We start from the raw sequence: 24,558 nt of genomic DNA, 5'->3' as shown, positions 1-24,558 counted from the left end.
CAGAATCCCTTGGTGAGTGTGGTGCGCTGGCCAAGAGTGTGCTGCATGGCACAAAAACTGGAGTCAATCTTTGGAGACATACTGGCAGGCAAGAGGCCTGGGTCAAACTCACAGACCTGACTGTTCCTGTTCTATACAATTAGATATACTTAAACTTGTTAAAATAAACTCAAATTTTTGAGCAGGGATGAAGGTTGGTAATGTGGATGTGTGGACATGTGGATTTAATTGGTTAAAAGCACTTTAATTATGTGAAAAACCTGTACAATTAAAAAAAAAAAAGAAATAAATAAAACCAAAATTAAGTGAAAGTTTCTGACTGGTTGATACTTATGCTATAATGCAGCAAAATACAAAAAGAACAGTAAACAAATGTAAAAAAAAAAAAAGTCACTGTACAGGAAAAAAGTTCTTTGGTGTTTTCTTGTACTGAGTAAGATGAATAACGAAGGATAAAAATCATCAGTTTCTTTAATTCTTATTCATATTTGCACTTGTCTGAGATTCAAAAAGAGGAAACACTTCTTTGTGGCAAACGTGAGCTTTTAAAATCCTACGTGCACTACGAGGGAGCTATCATTTAAAAAAAAAAAACATGACATTACTTCATTCACAGGTTGGAAAAAATCCTGCACAGAGCAAATAAACAAATGCCCCCAATTTTGATTACAAGTAAAGAGGAAAGTATTTTTATACTAGGAGTTGTGCAACAGTACAGTATCATGCACAGGGAAAACAGACTTAGGCAGCGGGGGCGTCTCTATTTGGACTCTTAAGAGAAAAGACTTGGTCCTAGAATATACATATTGTCAAATGATTCCTGAAGAAGTCAGTTCAATACTTCACTGTTTATTTTGTGGGTTATTTTGATAACATCTATACAATATTAACCATTCCCCACTCTGCTCTCACGTTTCACAAAATATAAGAATTGGGGGGGTTGTCAGTAGAGAACAGTGCTTGCATTTCCAGTTAAAGGTCTTCCATGTATATTATATGCCGTTTACCTGCATCACTTGTTATACACTGTGATAATAGCACCACTCCAACAGATAACACTGCCCTCCGAATGCAAGTAACCATAGTGGGGAAACAGAAACGGGGGGAGGGGGTAAAACTAGTGTTGGCAAGAACAATTCCTCATACAGCTGGTAAATGACAACGAGTTTGTGCAGGAGACTGGACACTAAAGGACACAGAGAGCAACATTTATAACTGTCTCCTTGTGACCCGATGTGGAGATGCAGGATTGAACTTCAAATAAGAACTTTCTTAGTGAGAAGCGACTCTGTAAGAAAGTGTGGTCCTTTTCCATGAGAGGCCACCTTCCTCATGACCAAATCTGGAAGTTTTGTTGGGTTGTTTTATGTGGATTGATCCTTCTGCGGGGCTGAGATTTCCAGAGTAGGTGGGGGCCGCGCGCTCCACTCCTTCAGCTCTCCGTCCTGGAAAAGAAGATTGAGGGCGGGCAGGGGGACACCGGACTCAACCGGGGGCTGACTGAGCGGAGTTGATGTGTTGCTGTCTAGAGTGGCGGTCTCGCTGCCATCCTGCACACACAGGGCAAAGGCCACAAAGGATGATAAGTGGGAAGAGGATAAAAAATGTCAGTAAAAGCTAAGTGCAATGGTTGCTGTCTGATTTACAGTCTGTGCCATCTTTATAAAAACCTCTAAATACTGAATCATGTTGCAGAAAATCTTTGTAGATATTATGCAGACGAGGTCAAGAGGCTCAGTAACTATTCAGTTAAAATCAACAAATTGTCTGACAGTGTGGATATGATGTTTAAAATGAAAAGTATACATTCAATGTACTATTATTCATGTTCTCATTCCCTTCTCTCTCTGCCACATCCTCAGACTGAAACACACTCACATACACAGAAAGCAGAATACCCAATTTTATCTCAGTCCCACTTTCATATAGCCCTTGTTGCTGCTACACTCAACTTTAACTCTGATAATTGTCTCACATTTTGTTTTTTTTGTCCCCTAAATTATATTGTTTTTCTTATCTAACTGCATAGTGTTTGATATGTTAATGTAAGGTCTTTGATCTGTCAGTAAAAGAAAATATCAAACCCTTTAGTTGCTATACTTTCCTACAATGAGAAGTGTGTATTATACTGTAGTCATTTACTAATACTGATTAAAAGGTTTAATGATATGGCTGTCAGGAGCAGTCACAGTCACTGACAGTTGTTTTGCCTCAACTATCTCATCATCTGAATATGGTAAAACACATTAATCCTCTTCGTATTTATTCTTTTACCCCATTACTGCAAATGGATGACTTAATTATATTGTCTTCTCATGCTAGCAGCTTAAGCTTGACTATCTCGTTATCCTAAAATAACAAACGTATGGTTTTCCCTGCATTAGATTTCACACAGCATCTTGAGGCCTACTGCTTGAATGAAAATTTAGACAGTATGGAAGACCTCAGTGGAAAAGTTTTTGCAGTCTGGCATACTCTAAACCCGATTTAACCAACAATTCCATTTAATACATTTTTCAATTGTAGAAAAAGAAAATTCCACTTATCCTTAATTAATTCTAACAAACTCCATCTTTAAATCTCCAACTATTGATGATTTCAGTGAAGTGTTGTTTTTACCTGGTATAACTCAACGAAGCTCAACACCCTCAACGAAAGCTTTCGGCTTGAGTGAAGCAGCTCCTGAAGGCTGACACAACACGAAGGCCAGAAGTTAAGCATTACTACATGTCTTTACAATTTTCTGAATGTTTTAAGTAAAAGTAAAATTTCTGAGGATGCAGAGTGTTTGATTTTTTTTTTTACCTTTCGTTGCTACAAAGTTTATGTGAAGCAATCTTTCGACAAACTTTGCGGTTGAGCTCGGAGCTAAAGAGCGGCATGCCGAAGCACAGTTCAAGAGGGACCCACTCATCTTCAGAGGAAAGGGCTTAGGAATTAAAAGCAATTGTCAGTGGATAGGTGTGATGGGCAATCCAACGGAAGACCTAACTTTATAGTTTTGCTCCTCCAAATAAGTAAGTTAAATAAAGATATTCTAATAAATCAATTTACACATTAACTAAAAATGTAAACCTACTGTCTGCCTTTCCTTTGCCTTCACCGTTGTTGTCTTCAGTGACAAGCTCAAAGGACTCAGTGCTGCCATTGGTGTCCAGACCTCCACCAAGATGGGTGTCTCCTTGAAGAAAGACATCAAATCTCCATCAGCATTAAAGGTCTGAACAGTCTGAGAAACTGTTCATGGCTGGATTATAGCTCAAATGACCTTCAAAAATGATTTCCTGTTGTACATAAATATCTACATATGTTACACAAAATCTGTAATCATTTACATCAGAAAGATTAAATCAGGAACCTCAAGGTAAAGGCTAAGAATGTTCGATCCGCAACCATTAGCAAAGGCCATCACAGTAAGAGACACAATTATGCAGACAAACAGCATAATTAAACCACGGTGTGAGCAATCTTTATCTAATTTGCACCAACAGTGCTAATGGCCATCACAGGCAAGGGCGTTGTTACTAATACAACAATATATCTAATCTGTTACATAACACAGTCTCAAAAAATGTGTGTGAGTGTGGGTGTTCGCTCCACTACCTCTGCACTCAGCACTGTCGCTGGTCCTGCGACGGTGCCTGTTGTTGGAGTTGAGCATGGTGATGTAGCCACACTGGTGCTGGAGATCCACATGCTCCTTCAACTTCTGCAGCGCTTTATGAACACACATGTTGGAGTAGGAGAACTCTGCAAAGGAAGAAGAAAAAGATACCATAATCAAGAGGAATTAATAGCAATGTTAAACTCCAGAAAGGCCAAAAAACACTCATAGTGATGAACAAAACTCCAGAGACTGTTATATTCTGAAAGCAGGTGTATTAAGAGGATGATATTTAAATGTTACAATTCACAAAGAAAGGGTTTCAGGGGATTCAAGAACTTCAAAGCCACTCAGCCTGAATATTTCACTAGAGAAAGAGGGATTAAAATTAAGTGTAACCAAACGGAATGTGCACCAGGCACAGCTGTAACAATATAACAGAAAAGTAATCAGCAAGTATATGAAAATAGAGTAACTAAAGATGCCAACATTTTCAGATTCTAGCTTCTAAAATGAGAGTAGTTGGTGCCATGCTTTGTCATAAATCAGAATAAAAACAAACAAAAAAACATAAATTAGTTTCTCTTGTTTACTTACTGTTTTGTTCAGAATGTAGGTAAATTATAGGAACATCTAATAAAAAGGGTCCATATTACTTTTTCAAGTCTGAATGAAATGATGAATGTTAATTAGCCATTCAACATTATGCTTTGTAAAAAAATGTAGCTTATTGAAAGGCTGAGGTAGTTTTATCGACTCAATTGCTCTACAGTGTCAGCATATAACGGATGCATGTATTAGCATAATATACAGGCTACATAATGACAGCTACTAATTGAATTCAATTCAAAAACTTCATTTGTCCCCTAGGGGCAATTCAACCACCAAGAGCAGTTTTCACAGAATAGCATATAGTAATAATAGCTGTTTTGTACAACAATAAGATAATAAGCAATAATAATTAAAAAATACCAGATCAAAGTCTAAAGGGATGAGATAAGATTTAGATTAAACTGGGGCATTACATATGAAATAAACAGTTCTGGTACTGATTGTAATAACAGTAATAATATTGTATGGAAGTAAAAATATTAACAATACAGTATGTGATATGACAATGAATGAATAAATTACATATGACGTATGTTGTAATACATGATTTTATCCTACCTCCCTTCAGATCCTCCTCATCAAATGGGAATGGTATGTGAACTGTTTCTCCATGGCCATGCATACCATGACCCTGAGGGTTAGACACATACACAGGTTTACATTTATATCTAAACACAGCGAGACTTGCTAACAAATGCACAACGCAAGTAAATGTACAACATCGGATGGTATTATTTGTCACAAGAACAATTAACAAATCAAAAATGAAGAAGAAAACACGTGATCTTATGATTAACTCAAACCTGAATGAGAACAGCAGAGTGTGTGAGGGCATCATTGAGCATGGTCAGCACGTTAGATGTAGGGACGACTCCAGGGTCATGACCCCAGGATGTGATTAACAACCTGTCGTAGACCTGGAGAGAGAAACAATTGGTTAAACAATGCATTCATCCACAGTGAGGAGTCTTCTAGTAGCTTATCACTCAACATATTGATTGAATAATCTTAAGTAAAATATTGTATGCTATGCTGAAAATATTAATGTTTAGCAAAATAAAGACACCTTCAAATGTGACACAAACTTAGGGTAATAAAAAGGTAAATAAATAAAACTACAGTTTGTCACCTCTTTTGAAGAAGTATGCTTAAAACATCTATTAATATGGAGTGGTACTGCCTAAGGCTTCTGTGGCCAAAACTAGTGCAACAAGACAAAGGCTTTTTGGGCTATGGCTTTATTTTCAAATTTCAAACATTTGTTCGATTGCAACCCCCCCCTGCCCCCCCCAAAATATTTGAAATTTAATGAACTGCTTTAATCCAAAAATGATTTTATGTAATTTGTTAGGTAGTTCAGCAGAGAGTGGTCTTCATTTTGACCAGCTGCACGTCCTATCACCTCTCTGTGTATGGTAAAGTGAGCGATGCTACTGAGTCAAGCTGGCAGATCAGACAATCACAACACAGAATTTTTCCCAAAGCAGTCTGTGGTGGTATTGTGGAACAGTTTTGTTAAGTTAAACTTGGCAAATATAGCAGGTTACGTGGATTCTGTAACAAGGGTGGGGGGATGGGGGTTGCATTATGCTATATAGGTTTGTTTAAATTAATTTAAAAAAAAAAAAGTGTTTAACAATGTTGAATAACCTTGTTTGAACATGATTTTTGTGACAAACATAGACTCACCCTTCTAACAATCACTTTAATTTCATATCATACAATTAATAACAGATTAATAACATAATCTCCCAACTATTAATATCAGATAAAGTTTAATCTTGGGAAACAAAAAGCAAAAAATAAGATCTGAAAATATCATTTCTCCACTCAAGGTGACATGTAAACTTATCAACCTCCCACTATGTTAAATATTAACTGATTAAAATAATTAAGATCCACCCAGGCACTAATTTTGCGAGCCATAACTCATGCTTTGTTCTCCTTAATTGAGTCAAAGCTTTCCCATGATTTTCATATTTTCTTGTTTAATAATAGCCATCTTATGATGTGGTGAAGGGGTTTAAATATATAAAATGAAACTCTGAAACAAGAACAGTACTCGCTGCTATGTTTCCATAATTAAAAAATATTGCCTCCCTTGAGATTTTCACCATAGCTCATTCCCAGGATGGTTAAAAAAAACATTTCAAGACCACTCAGAAGCCATGGAGAAAGAAAACGCAGGTGCACTATGTGGTATGACCGTCATGTGCTACTTGCTGCATTTAAAAAAAATTGAATTAAAAGGAATAAAAGAAACTAACTTGAATTTTACCTCCAGTGCTCCTATTACCAGCTCTTTCATATAAAACAAGGTCAAGATTATTATTATTTTTTTATGTTTTTCCGGGCCAGTGTGTGTCTTTATTAAATAGCGGATAGTGCAAACAGAGCCAGTTAAACAAGCAATAGGAAATGACAACAAAGGGAAGGCCGGGCCAGGAGTCAAACTCACAAGGTGGTAATTAGATAGTTTGAGTTTTAAACAACTCCAGTACCAGACAATTTCAAAATGTTAAAATTTAAAAGGGCATAAATCAAAGATGAATGAAAAGTCTAACACCTGACCCAGAGAAATGTTTTTCTTATCACATGTGGCATTTCTTATCCAACTTCAAAGAGAACTTTCTAGCATACTGTATTGCTGTTTCAGCATTCATTTACACAATTACCCATGTAGCTGCACAAATCTAACCTACCCACATGATTAAATATTACTCTAGGCTAACCTGGAATATGTCTGGGAGTTTGCGGAGCCTGGAGCCTTTGGAGAGCAGCAGAGACGGCGGGCCTTGGCCAGTCACATGATACAGATACAGCTTGAACCAGATGGAGCTCACCTCAGGGATGGCTGGGCCAATGTGCTGCAAGGAGAAACGAAGACATACATATGACACATACAAGTGTGCAGGAGCAGAATATACCTAACAAACATGTTGGCATTTCATTTCTCACATAAACACACATTCAAAGGAACAAAAAAGTAACCAAGGAGAATATCTGTGTATTGTTTAGTTCTTTCTCTTTGAGATGTAGAAATTGAAACTGCTCTTTGAGAGGTGAGAAGAAAAATAAAGAATTCATTGAATTCCACTTCACCGAGTCCCAGCAGTGTGAGAATAATCAGCAGCATGAATAGCACAACAAGAGTTTAACTTTTTTTCCCTCCATGTCTCTGAGCTCAGCTAGAAAACTGGAGTGTGGCCAAGCACAGGAATTACTCATGAGCCTCGCCTCCTCCTTCCCTGGCCTCTCTCTCTTTGTGTCATCTCGTTGTTGGAGCAACCGCAGGCTGTGTATTCACAAAGTAAATGCACGTACACACACACACACACACACAGGGGCAAACACAACCAAACAAAGCACCAGCTAAAGCACACATGTATCACATGTATTAATGGTAGATTAAAACAAACACAGACATAGAACACTCACATCCTAGCACACACAACATCTGATTCAACTTCCCAGCATGACACACTGTTTCCCCTCTGCTCTCCCTCCATGTGTCATACCTGAGGCGTGCAGCTGCTGATTGGTCTGATCTCATTGCTGAGCGGCGCCATCGAAACCAGTAGCTTGTAGTTTTTGTTGAGGACGCGGCTGCAGGTGGCCTGGTCCAGACCAAGCAGGCTCTCACAGCGCAACATGTCCAAGGGAAAACCTAAATGGAAAATAAAACAGGGTAAGTTACCACTTTGATACAAAGCATATTGGAAACCACATGAGTTTGTATGATATAGGTGATACAGATAGGTGTTAATTTTAATTACTGGAGCTGAAATATATTGCTTTTAACTGAAGAGTACACTACGGAAGCAATAATTTCTCAGCACCTTCAAACTGTGTAACTGATTAAAAAAACTAAGGCAATTTGCAGACTTTTGACCTTTATGCTGTTGATTACATGCAAAGGTGCAAGTGTTAAACAGATCTGGGCTCAACCCAGATCTGTTTAACATGTTCAAGCGTTAAGTAAAAGTCAAAAGTATCAGCACCAAAATATATTTAACATAACTAAAGTAAAAGTACTCATTCATCCAGAATGACATAATTTAATTATTGGATTATAATTATTGATGCATTAATGTGTAAACTTTCCTGATGGTGCAGCTTGGTGGGGGCTAAGTATAACTACTGCTAGGTGTTGTATCCATAATAATCTGCATGTGCAACATAACTAAAGATGTCTAATAAATATGGTAGAAATTAATATTTCCCTTTTTTTAAATGTAGGACAATAAATGCTACAAAATGGAAGTTCTCATGTAAACTACAAGTAAGTCAAAAATGTACTGAAGGGCTGCACTTGCGTGAATGCACTTGGCTACATTCAAATACTGGCATGGATAAGGTACAGTATTAAAAAGCAGTATTACAATTCTTGAATTGCTGTTTTCCCCTATTTCCAGCGTGGATGCATCAAATAGTAATTTGGTTGAAGAGCAGTGGGTGAGATCTAGAATGCACTTTAAAGATTTTTCCCTGTCTTTATAGCTGAGGTGTTAAGAAGACATTCTCACTAAGGTGACAAACACCCTTTCAACACAGCTGTCACTGTGCCATTCTGCATTTAATGATCAATTCATGTCTCTTGCAGCAGATATACCGTACAGTAGAGTTTAGAGGTGTTTATGAATTGTTGATAGTGATAATTAACTGATAAAGTTTTACTTTTGTTGAGTTTTGCAGACTGAATGATCAGAGAACTTACTAAACCAGACACACATGTTTATATTTATTTCAAAGTGCAGAAAGGCGTAGCATCTTACAAAACTTAGTTTAGGCCATCAGACTCCTGGTTTATATGGATTAAAGCTGTCAACTGATTGATTATTTTCCTCTATTGTGAACCTTTTAGGTCATCAATAATGCTGTAGTAAGAGTGTAGACTTTGAAGATATGCCCTGGTTATGTTAGACACTAATTCAACTTTCTATTATAAGTGATATATAAATAGGACAAGTCTGAGAATGTACAAAAATTACTGTCACAGATCAATTTTCATTACTAGACTCTTCATTTGGGGCTTAGTTTAGCTCCAGGCAGCAGGTTCTCACTGCGCTCACTTCCCAGCAGACGTCTGGAGAAGCAGCTGAGGAGGACTGAGAGACAAGACAATCAGAAGAGGGGCACACAGCCAAACCAAACAAACAGCATCTGGTGGCACAATGGTAGCTACATGGAAACTCAGAGATTTGCCTCAACATTGTTAGGTGACACTCTCTGCTACTGCTACACATAGAGTAAGAGGTATAATATAGCTTGACTATAGAATCAGTGTATACATATGCATCCAAAAATATGACCAAGAAACCCTCCAGAAGATGAAGTTGAAGTGAAGTGCTGTTGAAAGCAGAGTCACACAAAGATACTATGTTTTGCCAAAAGAAGCAAACAAATGACATCTACTCCCCTTTGTTGATTCTATTATAGCCTTGACAACATGAAAATAACCTTAAAACACTATATTACTTATTGATTTTCTATAATTACGAGAAACTTAGGTAGTTAAACTTAAATTTGCTGTGGTAGTTTGCTGCAAATGTGAGTAACGTTCACAAAACATAAACTGTTGAACAGCTGCTAATAGAAATAAATGCGAGCTAGCATAAATATTTACCCAGATGTTTGCATTATTGTTTTTTAAGCTGAAATTCACCTTTTTATTGTTTGCATAAATTAGATACATTTCAGTTTTTCAAGGGAAATAAAGAGCCTGTTTCGTACACACAGTAACACACATATGATCAAATGGGAGCTTTATAGTGACAACTGCCTGTTTTAATTCTTTTAGTTGATAACTATTTAAAACATGTTACAGAGCAAACATGTTATTTTAACCTCTTGTCTGTGCAGCTATTTTGTGCAGACACTGATTCCACCTCATTTACTGTACACTTCCTGCTTCAACCGTAAACTTCCGGGTGACAGATATATTATATGCCCTTATGAAAGTGAATTAGCAATTAAACTACAGAGGATGTCAACAGTTTGCAAAAAACTAGCTGCAGAAAACACACACAGGGTTATGTGCAGACAGCAGAACAAAATACTTTGCGGGCTTGGGAAGGTAGTGAGAAAACCAAAATTAGCATTCCAGCTGCATAACTATATACAAATCCAAATCTAGCTTTCAAGCTGACAGTTTGTATACCACATGTATATTCACATGCAAGTGTGTGAAGTCTGGCTTCCGGCCTCATAGAGGGAATAACAAACAGAGTGTAAATGCATAACTACCTATATTTGGGATATCAGGTCCCTGGTCCTGAGCAAGTTCTTTGTTATACCGCAGGAAAAGGATGGTGTTTTTCAGGGTCAGAGCATGGTCAAAGTAACGCTGGGCCTCGCCCTCTGCTGTGCTCTCCACCTGGAGAAACAGGAACCAGGAAAGATGTTGAAGGTGGGTGTTTGTGAGCATGTATGTGGTTTTCATGTGTACACATGTGCACCCTTCCATCCATTTTCTTTAACCGCTTATCCTGTACAGGTTCGCAGGGGGCTAAAGCCTTTCCCAGCTCTCATTGGGAGAGAGGCAGGGTACACCGAGGCCATACACAGACAGACAATGACTCATGCTCACATTCATACCAACAGCAAGCCAATTTATTTATCAATGAACTTAACATGCATGTGTTTGGACTGTGGGAGGAAACCAGAGTGCAAGGAGGAGATCCACATGCAAGGATGAGGAGAACGTGCAAACTCCACCCAGTAGGGAGATTCCAACACGGGACCTTCTAACTGTGCTGTCCACACATGTACACATTAAACTTCGCATTATGTTTCATGTTTGTTCACTGAGTTAGTATCTTCTGGTGTTTAAAGCCAGAGGTTTCACTAAATGAACTATAAATGTTTCCTTTCCTTTTTTTCGTGTTTATCTTACCTTCTCCAGCTCGGCAAGGAAGCTGTCAAGAGTCTCATCAGACAGCTTACCCACCTCAAACATGGTCACTGCATGACTCTTCAGGTTCTGTAAAATACACAGTCAATGTATATTTTGTTGCGATTAAGAAACCTTTTTACATCGACGGTCTCTGTGTGTGTTGGTCAATCTATGTTAGCGTTGCACATCCACTCACTAACCGGTGACAGGTTGCCCATCATGAGGAAGGCTGTAAGGGTGGAGTCAAAGAGGAAGGCAATTCTCTTGGTGGGTGGAGCGGGGATGCTCAGACTACTAACACTAGCTGTGTCTGCTGGAGTGACCGAGAAGAAAAGACACATAAGAAGATCAGGGACAATATCATGTGTAATGCATTATTCACCATTAAACAGGATATAAGATTATGATTTCCAGAAAATTAAATGTGTTCACACCTAACACCAAACCATGTCTCTTTCTCAAATATATAACATTTATTCAAACAGTAACATGTAAACGTGGTTACATGGTACAGAGACACTTTGCTAGTTTAAGCAATAAGACATAGCCAGCTTAACATGAATAACAAAGACTTAGTAACAATATATACAAAACAAGACCTTTTATAATGCATGATAATTATTTTTAGTAGCATGGCTGAGCTTTCTAATGGGTTAACCAGTACTGCTACTGCTAAACCTCTGAAGTAATATTCAGACAGTGATTTATGTCCTGTGAACTTGTATACACTGCTAAATATGCTTTTGAGTGCGTATATACATGTATGTTGTTAGGTTTAATGTTAGGATTTGGTTTGGGTTAGCCAGACCTTGATCTTCCAGACTGGTGGTGTCTGTGTCGGTGGCTGAGGAGCCTCCCTCCATAACAGGACTGCCCTGTTCCCAGGACAGCAGCATCTTCTGAGGGTCCATGGTGCTCCTAACACAAAAGATAGACCACAAAAAAGAAGCTGAAATCACTATTCAAGCTCTCAGCATTTACACCGTTTAACAGCTGAGTTAATCTAAATAATTTTTTTTATTTATGGAACAATTTTTGTTTTGTTTTTCAGAGTCCAGATGAAATGTTTGAAATAAAATATATCAGTAATTTCTGCTTCCAAATCATCAGCTCCAACACATCTGTAACACTGAACATTAATAGATATTATGAGAATTGGGTTCTTTGAGAAGAAAATAAATATTTGAGACTGATGCACAATAAATAGACAAGTAGATTGTACACTTCCCAACTTGAATCCAGAAATTTGATTTTTTTTAAAAACATAATTTCAGTCCTAATGTGTGTTGTTGTTTTTTTCAAATACAATTGAGCTTTCTCCTAAAATGTTCTCAACCTGAAAGATCAACCTGAAAACATAGAAATGATGGTGTCATGCATACTTGAGTCTGTTGACAGATGGAGCGTTCTTCCAGGTGGGGTGGAGCTGATCCGAGCTGAACACATGACCTTTCTTTACGGCAAAGCCAAGACGACAGTACATGGACACTGCATTCTGTTAAAAACAGAGTCAAATTACATCATTAGACAGATATGCTGAGCCTGTGACCCTCCTAAACTTTCAGTTGGACTTGGGTAGAAGAGCAACAATAAGGAAATAAAAATTAAAACAAAGAGAGCACTTACAGCACTTAATCACAGTAAAATATCTTGACACCGTAATCAATAAACACGTAGTTATATCAATCCATCCATAAGGCAGATTTCTTCCTGTATGCTGGTGTAACAATGACCAAAAATAGAGAATGTTGCTTTTTTTAATTGACTTTTATTACCTGCTACAGGTATGGGGAAAAAACTCACATTGTCATTGACAATTAATTACACTGCAATCTGCCTTAAATAGCATTTTAATCTACTATCCAAACATAAAGGATACAAAAGAAAAATCACTAAATCTAGAGAAGGGATGACCACTTCAGACCAGTTTACATAATGTGAATAATGGATGTATAACAGTGTACTCTTAACCACTTAGATGGCAGCTGCTCTTACAAATATTGCTTTGGTATCATATGGTCAGATTTTACTGACATCAAATTAACTTGTGAGGGTCTAAAAGTGACTAGAAACTACCTGAACACATTTTGATGATGCTCACTGTATGACCCACAGCATCAACTGCACAATAAAAAGGTATTACTCTATGTCCAGTGGTTTTTAAGAAGTAATAAGAAAGTTAATGCTGTATACTTTCTATTAACAGCTAGCTGGCTTTTTCATTATTTTGTTAATTCATACAATCTTCAACTTGCCGTGGTGTTAAATCTTTTATTCAGCCTGAACGAGCTACCTCAGTCAAGTATGGAGGACTTGATTGCTTTCTACACCTGAATGCCCCAGAGCAACAAGCTGAGGTCAATTCTTAGCCACCCTCTTATCATATCAAAGAAGAGGAGGCAGAAAAATTTTCCCAAGCGACTCGGGCCATGAGGCGGTCATTACACAAGCGATAGTTAAACTCAAGTCACGACGGAAAAAAGTTCTGTACAAAAGCGTCCTCTTAGACATCTCAATCATTTCTGAAGTTACAGGGTTTCTCAATCGCTGCCACCACTGCCTTCAACCACTTCCCGTAAGTGCTGCTTTTCAGCTCCAGGAATGAGACAAGACAGAAGGACAGGGGAGTTCAGCTCTTCACAACAGAGGCGGTAACACGAAGAAATAATTTGGCTCAATGTCTGAGGGAGAGTGAAAAGGAAACTGGGTCAGATTGGAGCACCAATTCAACTGGAATGGTGCTGCTCCATGGGGTATGATGGATCGAATCTGAAATGTGTCTGTGTGTTTGTGTGTTGTAGCCTACCACTGAGCTGTATGTATCCAGAATACCAAATCATACTGAAATATCTATTTGCTAGACTTCATAACATCCTGGCTCCTCTCCTCTTTGCACTTGTGCCAATGTGCTTGTGCTGTAAATGTATTTATCAGATAATTATACAGAAAACTGCCAGCATCCACATTTGATAATAATGCTAATTTCAAGAGAAAAAGAAGCAAACATTACCAAAAAATATTTAAATGCTTTGGATTTGTATTTTAGGCTTTAAATGTGACTCCAAAATATTGATTTGCAAATTCTGATTAAGACCGCTTGCCTTTTTTTGCTATTATTAATCTTAAAACAGCTACACTGTGTACCTTTAAGTAAACAAACAAACAAATAAGTATGTCTCAAAATCTCTTCAAAAGCAATAGCAGAACCAGAAGAAAACACCTCCCCATGTTATCAGTGTTTGGAATTTTGAGAGTGTGGCTTTATATCTCAGATCTACCATTTTCCATCCTCTTGTGAAAAACATGTTAGTCTATACATTACAATACAATGCACAACACTCTCACATTCTGCAGCAAGTGGATACGCACCTTTACTAAGTCCAAGTCAATCTCCAACACATTTGCGAGCTGAGAGCCACCGACAGGACAGAAAACATCAGAGAAAGAAAAAAAAAGGAAAACTTAGTTGAGAGGTTGATCAATAAACCCACAGAGTCGTATGTTTTTCAATGAGCACAGCGAAGCATGTTTTTAAAGCTTACCTCCGCTACGTTTGTCTGCTCATCAATGGACACAAAGATTTTGTAGAGAAGCGTTTCAAAGTAATCACCCTGGACACGGTTCATGACAAAGCCTTCCAGTGGGGGCACTAAAAGACAAACAGTAAAAATCAACTTTGCCAACTGATGTGTTTACATTAGTTTATTCTGCAGTGCAATTATCGGTTTCTACTTTTCTTTTACGAAACGCTGTACAAATCGATAATGAAACTATCAGGCTGCATTTCAGATCAGTGCTAGTCCATTAAACATAATATTTGCTTACATTTTCATAGTTGTAATTTTTGTCCATACAGTGATTAGTCAAGGCAATTACTCAGCAAGGATAATAGCAGGATGTTTAACTCATGCTGGTTGTACCTGAGATGCAGCTGTCATCAGAAATGGGAACATCCAAGTAGATGAAGCCCCGGTTGTACAAGCCTGCAGTAAAAGAACAAACATGCAGTAAGACTCTCTAACCAAAACTGAACATCACCCCATTAACATCACTGTTGCAATGTTGAAAAAAAAAAATCTTACAGTGACGTTTATCTAGACTGTGGTAATCATCTGACTGCAACTGTAAACTGCATATTCAACTGCTGTATCTAACTGTATTTGTTCCCACTCCATCACTCATGCCCAGTGGCAAAGGTTCAACTCAACAAAACAGTTCTCTAATTAACATTTAAACTGCATGAACACAACCTCACCCTGTCTTTCAAACCCACACAGGTGCCAAATGAACCAGGTACACCAGAATGTTGATTAAATTAAAATTTGTTTTCTTGTGTTTTATATCAAAATCTGCTATTTCAGTGGAGATTTAGGGGTAATTTTAGTTAATACCGTTCATACAAACCCAAACCAAAAAAAAATAAAAATAAAATCCTACAGCTCTTAACAGAATATGATAAAACTAATTTTGATATTTTAATTATTCCAACACCATATCTGATTGATTGAAAAGCAAATCTTTTTTTACTGATGACATCCGGTAGGAAAAGCACAGGTGTAAATACCAACATTGGCTGAATCGCATTTTCAGTAGCTGGATCAGTTTCAGGGTCATGACATTGTTCGTGTAGCTTCACTGTCATGATTTACTAGGACACTCATAGACAGCAAAGCCATTGTTAATGTTATCTGTAACGACTTTGCTTTTCTACAATGAGCACTTTAATTACTGAATGTCAAAAAAGCCTAACAACATAGATCACAGACTTCAAAGAGAGATTGTGTCCATAATTTCCATTAGCACCTTTATGGATTAGCTTGGGTACGTTCAATTCATTGGAATGCTATGGTTACAACAGTACCAGGGGATCAAATCAACCTGTGTCTCCAAAGACAACTTCTTGTGCCCATATGTTTAAATACAATAAACTTGGGGAGGGCTGGGTCAGGAAGAGCATAAAAATAAAAAACAGGCAAACAGCACAATCAATAAAGGTAAACAAAAGATATAAAGAAGTGTGACTTTAATTTATAAAAACATGTCACAGATACTCACTTAAAACCACATTGTACTCCATTGATCCTGCCAGCTGAGGACCAGAATCTATCATCTTATCTATGGCTTTCTTCTCTGCTGGTGAACAGATCTATAATTACAAACAATAAGAAGTAACATTGCATGTTAATGTGGGTTTACTGCCATGAATGACAAAAATCACAGCCAGAGAAGACAGTGCCAATGCATTTTCTGGGAGGGATGAATAAACTTGCATATGAAAACTTTTTTTTCCCCAATTTCCTTTTTATTTGTGGCAGGAGGAAGAACTTGGCAGACACTTATTTTTAGTTAGAGTAGATGTTCATGGGTAGCATAGAGGCTCATGGGAGGAATATTTGTAACTTGGTGGGTAATGTGTAAGAATTTCAATAAAGCCAAGTAAAAAAGATTATATCAATCTCACTGAATTTGTATGTATGTTGTGCATGTACTGTACATAATGTAAAGGAGGAATAGATTAGGAATAAAGTTATCCTTCCACAGCATCTTAGCTATAAAACTAATTCAGTAATGCTCAAACTGAAACATGGAAAAAAAAAGCTCTGATCTTACCCTGATATCGTCCTCGGTGATGTAGCCAGTCTGAGCCACCCACCATGGCTCGACAGAAATCTCTACGGGTTTGGCTGGTAGCAGGTCTCGTGCTGATTTCCTGCGGAAGAATTTCTAGCAAAGCAGACAACCAGATAAGCAGGCGAGGAGAGCTCAAGTGACCAAAAGCAAATTAAAAGTAGTAAATAATTTAATTACCTAGGGTATAGTGGAACACATTTCTAACATTTGATTACTAACATTCGATGAAAAAGAGATGACCAAGCTACATTTTACAGTGATTACAGATATATTTCTTAGAATGTGTTTTTATATAGAGTATTATTGGCAGTTTGTTTGAAAGATAATAGGAGAAAATACTACTGTCTTCAATTTTCAGACACTGCCCCTTAATGCAAGTAGGGCATTAAATGTAGTTCTAATATATGATGTTTGCTTTTTAAAAATTAGGCAATACTTCTCCTAACATTATATTCGTGACATGTCTTACTTTAGAGGACCTGCATTGGTTCATTAGGTCAATGTACTGGTTTCTCCCGATGCCAAGCAGCCGCAGACCTGTGGAATGATGGGCTAAGGGTAAGTCAGACCATTGACATTAATCACTCCACACTACAGAAAACATTTAGCTGCAAATGGGTCTCAGGCATTATTCAATAACAGCTTATGAAGCCTCATCAAAAGAGATATGTTCAGGAAAAGCAAAGTTTGTGGATGAGTTTTTTCTTGATATTTCCAACTTTATTTTGGATGGTTGTTTCAGTGAAAAAAACAGCTTTGCAGGCAGTGACTCATCCAAACTCTTGATAGAGTACATCCACACAAATACCACATACCTTCTCTGGTACAATGCCCTGAAACACACACACACTCACACAAAGCACTGCTTATCCATCTACCAACACACAAAGGGATCATAAGAGTTAGCATATGGTTAGCATGTTTTATGTGATTTAAATGAATATTGAACTTGAATCTGACAAGATTCAGGGCCATATAGCAAACATTTATTGTTGGTATTGTGCAGTGATATAGTAATCTTCAAATCCCACCTTGTCACCTCCTCTTGCCTGTGCTGCAAAGGCATAGAAGGGGCAGAGCAAAATATACTGGGAAGGCCGCCAATGCAACGGATGTTCACATTCTGGCCTCCTAATGCCGCACAGTCCTACACGTGCATCCTGCTGTTTCACCGAGACACAGACACAACACAAACATCCACCCACGTAAAGCTATCTTCTGCACACTCTCACTGCCTCTCCATCCACCCACTTCTGCATGACACACATCCAAAGCTCCTCCAGGGAGATTAGAGAAGAGCAAGGCCGCTAGGAGCACAGCTTGCTGGCAGCCTTCTGTCTCCACAGTGGGAAGGTCCTGTACTGCCAGGACTCAGTCACTCACGGGCCAAAAGCCAAATCCTGTTTCACTTGACAGCAGAAAGTCAAAGCATGCTACAACTGCCCGCACACTTGGCTTTCAGCTCTGGCACAATCTCAATTGGGTTTTGTTTCTAACAATCAATTTTGGTCTACTATAAAAAGTGATTTACTGCATATAATAATTACCAGAAAACATCCAGTGTTTTAGAAATAAAGAAATTTTTTATAATGTAGTTATGAAAATCCTTAATTTATCTTTAATTAACCACGTGTGACTTTTTTGGTATTCAAGAGAAGTCACAGTAAGCTTTCAAATTCAAATATATAATAACAAACACAGATGCATCTGTCAAAAAAAATTCATATAAAGAAAAAAAAAGTATTTTTGTTTGCTTAATTATAAAATGACACAAAGAAATTAATTGCCAGTCACAATTTGGTACAGCACAACTGTGAAACTGAAAATAATGAATGTCAATTAAACAATTAATTGATTTTAAGGAAAATTGCTCATTCACCTTCTGTCAATCAAATAATTGAGTAATTGTTTCCTCTCTCTTTCCATTGAACAAGTACTAAAAGACTGATATATGCTATTAAAAATACATAGAAGTAAATTAAGGACCTTTGAAGTTTATATTATTCCTACATATTGACCTGCCAGTTTTTTAAAAACAGTGCATCTTTTCACAGTGACTGCTCCACCATCTTAAGAGAATAGGGGTAAAGTGTAAGAACAAATACAAAGACAGAGAGACCCAATGCACAGAAGAAGAAGAATTGAGGGAGGTACACTAACCCAGTAAAATCACTGGCAGTGAATTTGAGAGAAGAGTGAAACTAAGAAAAAAGAAGAAAAAACTTACAGTCAGCAGCAGTGAAGTTGGGCAAGGAGTCGTAACTCTTCTCACTGTTCATAATATCCTGGAGGTTCAAAAAATAAAATAAAATAAGGAAAGGAGACAAGAAAACGATGAATTAAACAATTTTTTCATCTTCCAATTCTGTATCCCCACACCTCTGATTAATAATAGGATTAACAGATCTGGGCGGTAGTGCTAATTTCTACCCCTGTTTTCATTAAGAAGGATTATCAGAATATTACAGAGCCTTTGGCAATTTAGTTGCTACAATTAAAGCTCAGTCAAGTTCAGTTTAGGGTGCAAAGGAAAAAGGAAAAAGTCTTTTTAAATTTAAGATGAAGTCAAATGGTTCATACTTGTTCATGTTTATAACTTAAGTCATATTCGTCACATCTCTTTTGTTGAAATCAGAAGTGTGCTAAATGTGGAACAATCGAATGTGGCAACCAGCATCTGAGCACACACACAATGTACAATAAATTAACAGGATTATAAAGAAAAGAAAAAAGTCTGAGAGCAGTATGTAAAGAAATGGCATAATAAATGTGTTTGCAGGCATTAAAAAACAGACATATTATGATTAATATTGATTACTTTACAAAACTAACACTCACACACAGGTTTGTGAAGATATGGATTTAGTAATTGCAAAATTAGTACGAATGTCAGGAGTCAAGGAGACCCAGTCTGGTCAAAGTCAATGACAGACTGGCTCTCTGCGAGCCCGGCTGTGCCAGCTTCAAACAACAGAGTAAGCTTTATTAGGGGGAGTGAGCCGTCATGCAAACAATGCTCAAAGTGACCACAGAGCAAACAGCCGAGATTTTTTCTAGGTGTGTTTATCCTAAGATCAGTGGTTGGTAAAAACTCACAGGATAAGCCGAAAGTCTTCTGTGTCTCCCTGAGCTGATACATTAGTCCCCACTAGATGCTGACTGACACCTAGTGCCTGACTGATGTCTATCAGCATGGGAAATTAGTGTACTACATCAGACATTCAACATTACCCCACATGCTCTTCCGAAAGAGCAGAATATTTCATAAACTAACTGGATACATCGTAGTGCTGACTTAATATTAGGTAATATTAGGTACTATAATAGGTAAGGTATACTAAGTTACAATTATTTTCCTCATTCTGGCAAGAAAATTACATGTAATTTCAAGTGTATGACTCACTTATGCGAGCGAGGGATATACAAGGGTTTGTCCTCTATACTTACTGACTTTACAATAGTGGAGTAGCTGCATAAAAGACTACATTTTAAAGCATCTATTCAGGTGTACCATGTAATATAGAGTAGTACACTGCAATTCTTCAAGTGAGAAAGAAATAGTCTACATGGTATCAGGGAGTTGTAAAAAGCTCAGATTCGTATTATATATTTTTTTTTTATTAAATGTCATGTCTGCCATTGCTGCAGTGGTTTCCAGAGACGTAGAAATTGAAGACATTGTTCAGTTTAAATTAAATTTAAAGATGTTTCCCAACCAATAATTTTTGCTGCAGCACAATAAGTATTCCTGCTCTGGTAATAGTATGGTGAAATCATTGGTGTTGTCCTGTGTTTCAGAAATAACATATGGTAGACTTCTGAGTGAGCCATGTTTTTCACAAACTGTGTGTGGAAATAACAATGTTCTGGTGTACAAAGATTATGAGGTTCAGCATGATTCGCCTGAGCGGCATCTAGAATCAACCCTTGAATTTCTTACCTCCATGATTCCGATGTAATATGAAAATGGAGTAACTCGCAGCCCTTTGACCATGATGTCAGAGAGATGGTAGGGGTACAGCATCAGGTGGTCCCGGCTGTACTTCAGGAGCTCTTCATAATACTTACGCTCATCTTTCCTCACATGGCGCACTGTCCATAAAACACAACAGCCAGGTTACAGATATCTCTGTATACCACATAAATCCATTATAAAAAAAGGAAGCACTGATTGGGAACAATACCAACTGACACACATAGCAAGAGGGGAAGAAGTATTACTTTAATTCTAGGAATGTACCTCTGAGTCGAAGAGTGGATTGATTACTGGCTGACCTGACCTTTTGCAGTCAAAATTGATACTGGGTTGCCAGTGTTTTTGATATGCCTCCCTCCAAATAATAAACAAGATTTACTCCAGGGATGTTCTATAAGAATAGATTATATATATTGAATATAAAATATCATAGAGGTGGCCAGTCCAGAAATCTCTACTATATAATAAACACCTTATTACTAAGCCATAAAACAGAGGAGGGCTTGTTTGACACTTGTTATTTTATCTCACACCCACTCTGGACAGCACAAAGTGTGTGTTTAGCGCTGGAGTGACGGTCCAACTTTCTTACCTAGGTTATTGCGGAATCGCAGCTGGTTGCGGATGCTGTAAAGCAGCACGTGTTTTTCATACTCGCGCTGAGAGTTCCCCAAACTCTGCAGAAAAAACAAAGCAAACAGGTGAGGACCACTGTCAAATAAACCTGCTGGGTTACAAGGCCCCTGGTCCACTCTACCCCCAACCCCCACTATCTGTGCAGTTTGAACAATTAATCGAATTAACTTTACTATACTTTGTGAACGTCATCATACAATTCAGGGCTTCACTATAGTTAAAGACCATAGACACAGTTTTAATATCATAGTTTCTGGGCTTGTACTAACTAATCCAGCAAAACAAAACTGGTATCAGATCACAGGCAATTCCATCATTTAAGCATCTGTATGCTTAAATGTAAGAGGATAAAGCTAGGAAAGCTGGTGCAGTCTTAAATTGTTTGGTTATAGTAGCACAAATGTGCTGACACAAGACTGGAAGTCTGATGCCCAGCTGCTGTGGTTGGCAATCAAGGATTGGAAAGGATGAGCAGGGATGCAGGCAGCTCACACAGCATCACTGTACCTACATGTGCCCGCCTCCACTTCACCACGACATGTTGGCGTAATAGCACAAACGTTTGTGCAAGAGGAGGGATTTATGCAGGCTATTAATAGTAAAACATGCTTCACATTTTTCGTCACTGCCAAACTAAAACTCACTCTGAGCACAAAGGTGTAAATGCAATATCTGGAGGTGACATCCACGCGCTAAAATCATGTGACGCCACCTAACAAACAATCTGTCATGTGATGGCTGAGAGGTTAAACCTGAGGCAGAGTCAATAGCCGAGATATCGATGGTCAGTTATTGCTTCGGCTGAATGGTGAAGCCCCTGCAGAGAAGGCTGTGAGTCGTGCGACACTGACAGCTGCCTGTATGACACACTGAGTTTGACATTGACAGGTTCATCCCCAGAACGTGGCGGTGTTCTCCTCTCCCCCTGCCCTCCGGAAACGTAAAAACACGTTACCTGTTTGACATTAGCTGGGAGCTTGTTCCACGGATAATTCTGCCTGATGTGAAATTCCACGTCCGTATTCATAGCTAGCTAGCTAGCTGGCTAAGCGCAGAATCCCTGGAGACGATGAGAAGCGGGCTGTCGGGCAAGTCCACGGTGACTTTACCCCCCCGGCACCCAACAACCGAGCGAATGGACCCTCGATTTGAGGAGGTGTTTGGTCAGGGATTAATTTCCTTTTCAATAAACGGTCACTTCCTTGTTGTATTTTCGAATGAGCCGTTCGTCACGCTCGTGGCCACACTCGTCACTTCCTGTCGAGGCGTGACCGTGGATGGGAATGGTTCACGAGACTAATCAGAGGAGATTGATGATCAGATCTGAGTCATGTTAAATAATAATTTCCAATGAGATGACTGTGTAGGACGTAGGCTGCTAAGAAAGACACGAGGTGGCTTCATTAAGCTCCTGAGACTCCACTAACCTACAGGCTGATTCCTCAGGCTCCCAGAAACCAGACTGCAGTTCTCTAAATAAAAAAAATAATAATTAAAAATTATGTATGTATTAACAGTCACAGCGCTGATAACTTTCCAACTGAGATTTTCTACAAGTTTAGGAAAACTTTTTTATGTTCTTAACTGAACTTTTGTTTGCATTTGAAAAAAAAGATTTTTGTGCAGAATATCAAAGACCTGGCTAAAATTATAAATGTGACTTTCATTTGGCCTTTAAAACACCTTCAAAAACATGTATTTTAAATTCTGTGAAAGATTTACTGCTTCTGACTGTTGGTCCAGAGCTATAAGTTAGGAAGGTCGTATTCAAGTGAGTGACATAACGTAAAAGTGGAAATTTTCAACTCCGCTTGCTTTTAATGGGGACTTGAAGTTGCGAGCTTCACTGTGTGAAGTCCACCAAAGCTTCTTGCGCTCACATGTCATGATGTCTGACTTGCTGACAGCTGGTTTTCCTGCAGCTATGTTATTCAATCTGTTTGCATGTAACTCCAATTCCTTGTCATGTGGTGTTAAACAAACATGAGCAGCAATTCATCTCGCTGCCTGTATAGCTGCAGGAAGTGCGAGTCCTAAGGCGTCCCTCTGGCTGCAGATAAGAAACTTTGTGAAATGGTGAATTAGCGATATCAACTGCATGAAAACATTGAAAAGATTTCTGAGATATGTCTCTTTCTGGTTAATAAGGTTTGGTGACCTCAATACATTAAATTTTATTTGTTTTTTAAACTTTGCTCATGTGTATTCAAAAATTGAGATACTGTCCAGATTCATGGAATCTCCATCTTTATGTATTTCTGCAGATACATGCAGAAATGTTCAAGCCCCTGCCCTTTCTCAAGTTTGTTTTTTCCTGTAACAGATGCTTCAACTAACTTGTATATAGACATTTGTATTCAGTAATATAACATACAAACAAATAACTAATATAAATTTTCTTCAGCGCAAGATGGGATAATATGTTCTTTGTAGTGATGTCATGTTACAATATAAATGATTAGACCAACAACCACGAGGAAAATTAAAACGGGATTTAGATTTTTAACATTTTATACATTTCTAACATCATGGATGGATGCCATGCATACATCCCTCCATTATCTGTAACTATTTATCCTATTTAGGGTTGCAGGGAAAGAGGTGGGGAATTTAAATACTAAAAATTTAATAATTTCAATCTGTTCCCAAATGAAGGAGACTCAGTGAAGAAAAACTGGTACCTAAGCTTGATTAAAAAAGACTTGAAAATTATTTATTTACGCAGGATACTAGGATAAATCTGCATTGCATAGTTTTCTTTGCAAGTTATCAGCCACAGTTAATAATAGTATAGTAACAGTAGTATTCTAATCATAGTAGTTTCCTTTCTTAGTGCCAAGTGTTCTATTCCCACAAAAAAAAAACACCTGGAGTTCATAGAAAACAATATATGAGATTAGTGTTACTATTTCGTAATTTATTTCCTTAATATCAGCTTCACTTTTTATTGCCTTTTTTATCTTCCTAAAGCCATTTTTAAGCTGTATAAAATCACTGCTAATGTAAACTGAACATTTTACACAGTTGATTCAACTGATGAGAGATGGTATGAGACATGTTATGATTAATCATGAAATTAAATAGCATAAGGACTGAAGTTGCAAAAATAAACTCTTACAATGATTACATTACCCCTCAGGATCTTTTAAAATATGTTTTGTATTTATCTAATTGTAAATTATTAAATTATTATCACAAGTCAAA

General features: G+C 37.8%; 1 protein-coding gene across 2 annotated transcripts; it reads right to left on the bottom strand.

Annotated features, from left to right (window-relative positions):
- Positions 1 to 833: 833 nt before the first annotated feature.
- On the bottom strand, positions 834 to 22,615 carry fam91a1 (family with sequence similarity 91 member A1). 2 transcript variants are annotated; one of them, XM_067501224.1, is made up of 24 exons: positions 22,310 to 22,615; positions 21,311 to 21,395; positions 20,683 to 20,834; positions 18,970 to 19,027; positions 17,212 to 17,279; positions 16,722 to 16,835; positions 16,167 to 16,257; positions 15,032 to 15,094; positions 14,654 to 14,760; positions 14,481 to 14,519; positions 12,494 to 12,606; positions 11,920 to 12,029; positions 11,312 to 11,421; positions 11,112 to 11,198; positions 10,463 to 10,592; positions 7,735 to 7,883; positions 6,949 to 7,083; positions 5,020 to 5,133; positions 4,775 to 4,847; positions 3,604 to 3,750; positions 3,080 to 3,181; positions 2,806 to 2,929; positions 2,620 to 2,689; positions 834 to 1,550 (listed from the first exon to the last, which is right to left on the bottom strand). In XM_067501224.1, exons 1-24 carry the CDS (start codon positions 22,379 to 22,381, stop codon positions 1,365 to 1,367), a joined length of 2,499 nt encoding a protein of 832 aa, XP_067357325.1. In that variant the 5' UTR covers positions 22,382 to 22,615; the 3' UTR covers positions 834 to 1,364. The 2 variants fall into 2 exon arrangements, with proteins under 2 accessions (XP_067357325.1, XP_067357318.1); XM_067501217.1 differs by having other exon boundaries at positions 11,312 to 11,424; positions 22,310 to 22,614.
- Positions 22,616 to 24,558: the final 1,943 nt, after the last annotated feature.

The sequence above is a fragment of the Channa argus genome, chromosome 1, assembly GCF_033026475.1.
Source record: "Channa argus isolate prfri chromosome 1, Channa argus male v1.0, whole genome shotgun sequence".
In the NCBI taxonomy this organism is placed as follows: Eukaryota; Metazoa; Chordata; class Actinopteri; order Anabantiformes; family Channidae; genus Channa; species Channa argus.
Note: the sequence above shows the minus strand (reverse complement) of the source record. Positions and strands in the feature narration are given on the sequence as shown.

What these genes read in the sequence shown, in the direction of transcription:
- fam91a1 (XM_067501217.1), bottom strand. Translation starts at nt 22,381, where the DNA reads ATGAATACGGACGTGGAATTTCACATCAGGCAGAATTATCCGTGGAAC. An exon ending in TGATGACAGCTGCATCTCAG is followed by an intron (nt 14,761 to 15,031) that starts GTACAACCAGCA and finishes TTTGTCTTTTAG; the next exon opens with TGCCCCCACTGGAAGGCTTT. An exon ending in TGATGGGCAACCTGTCACCG is followed by an intron (nt 11,199 to 11,311) that starts GTTAGTGAGTGG and finishes TGTATTTTACAG; the next exon opens with AACCTGAAGAGTCATGCAGT.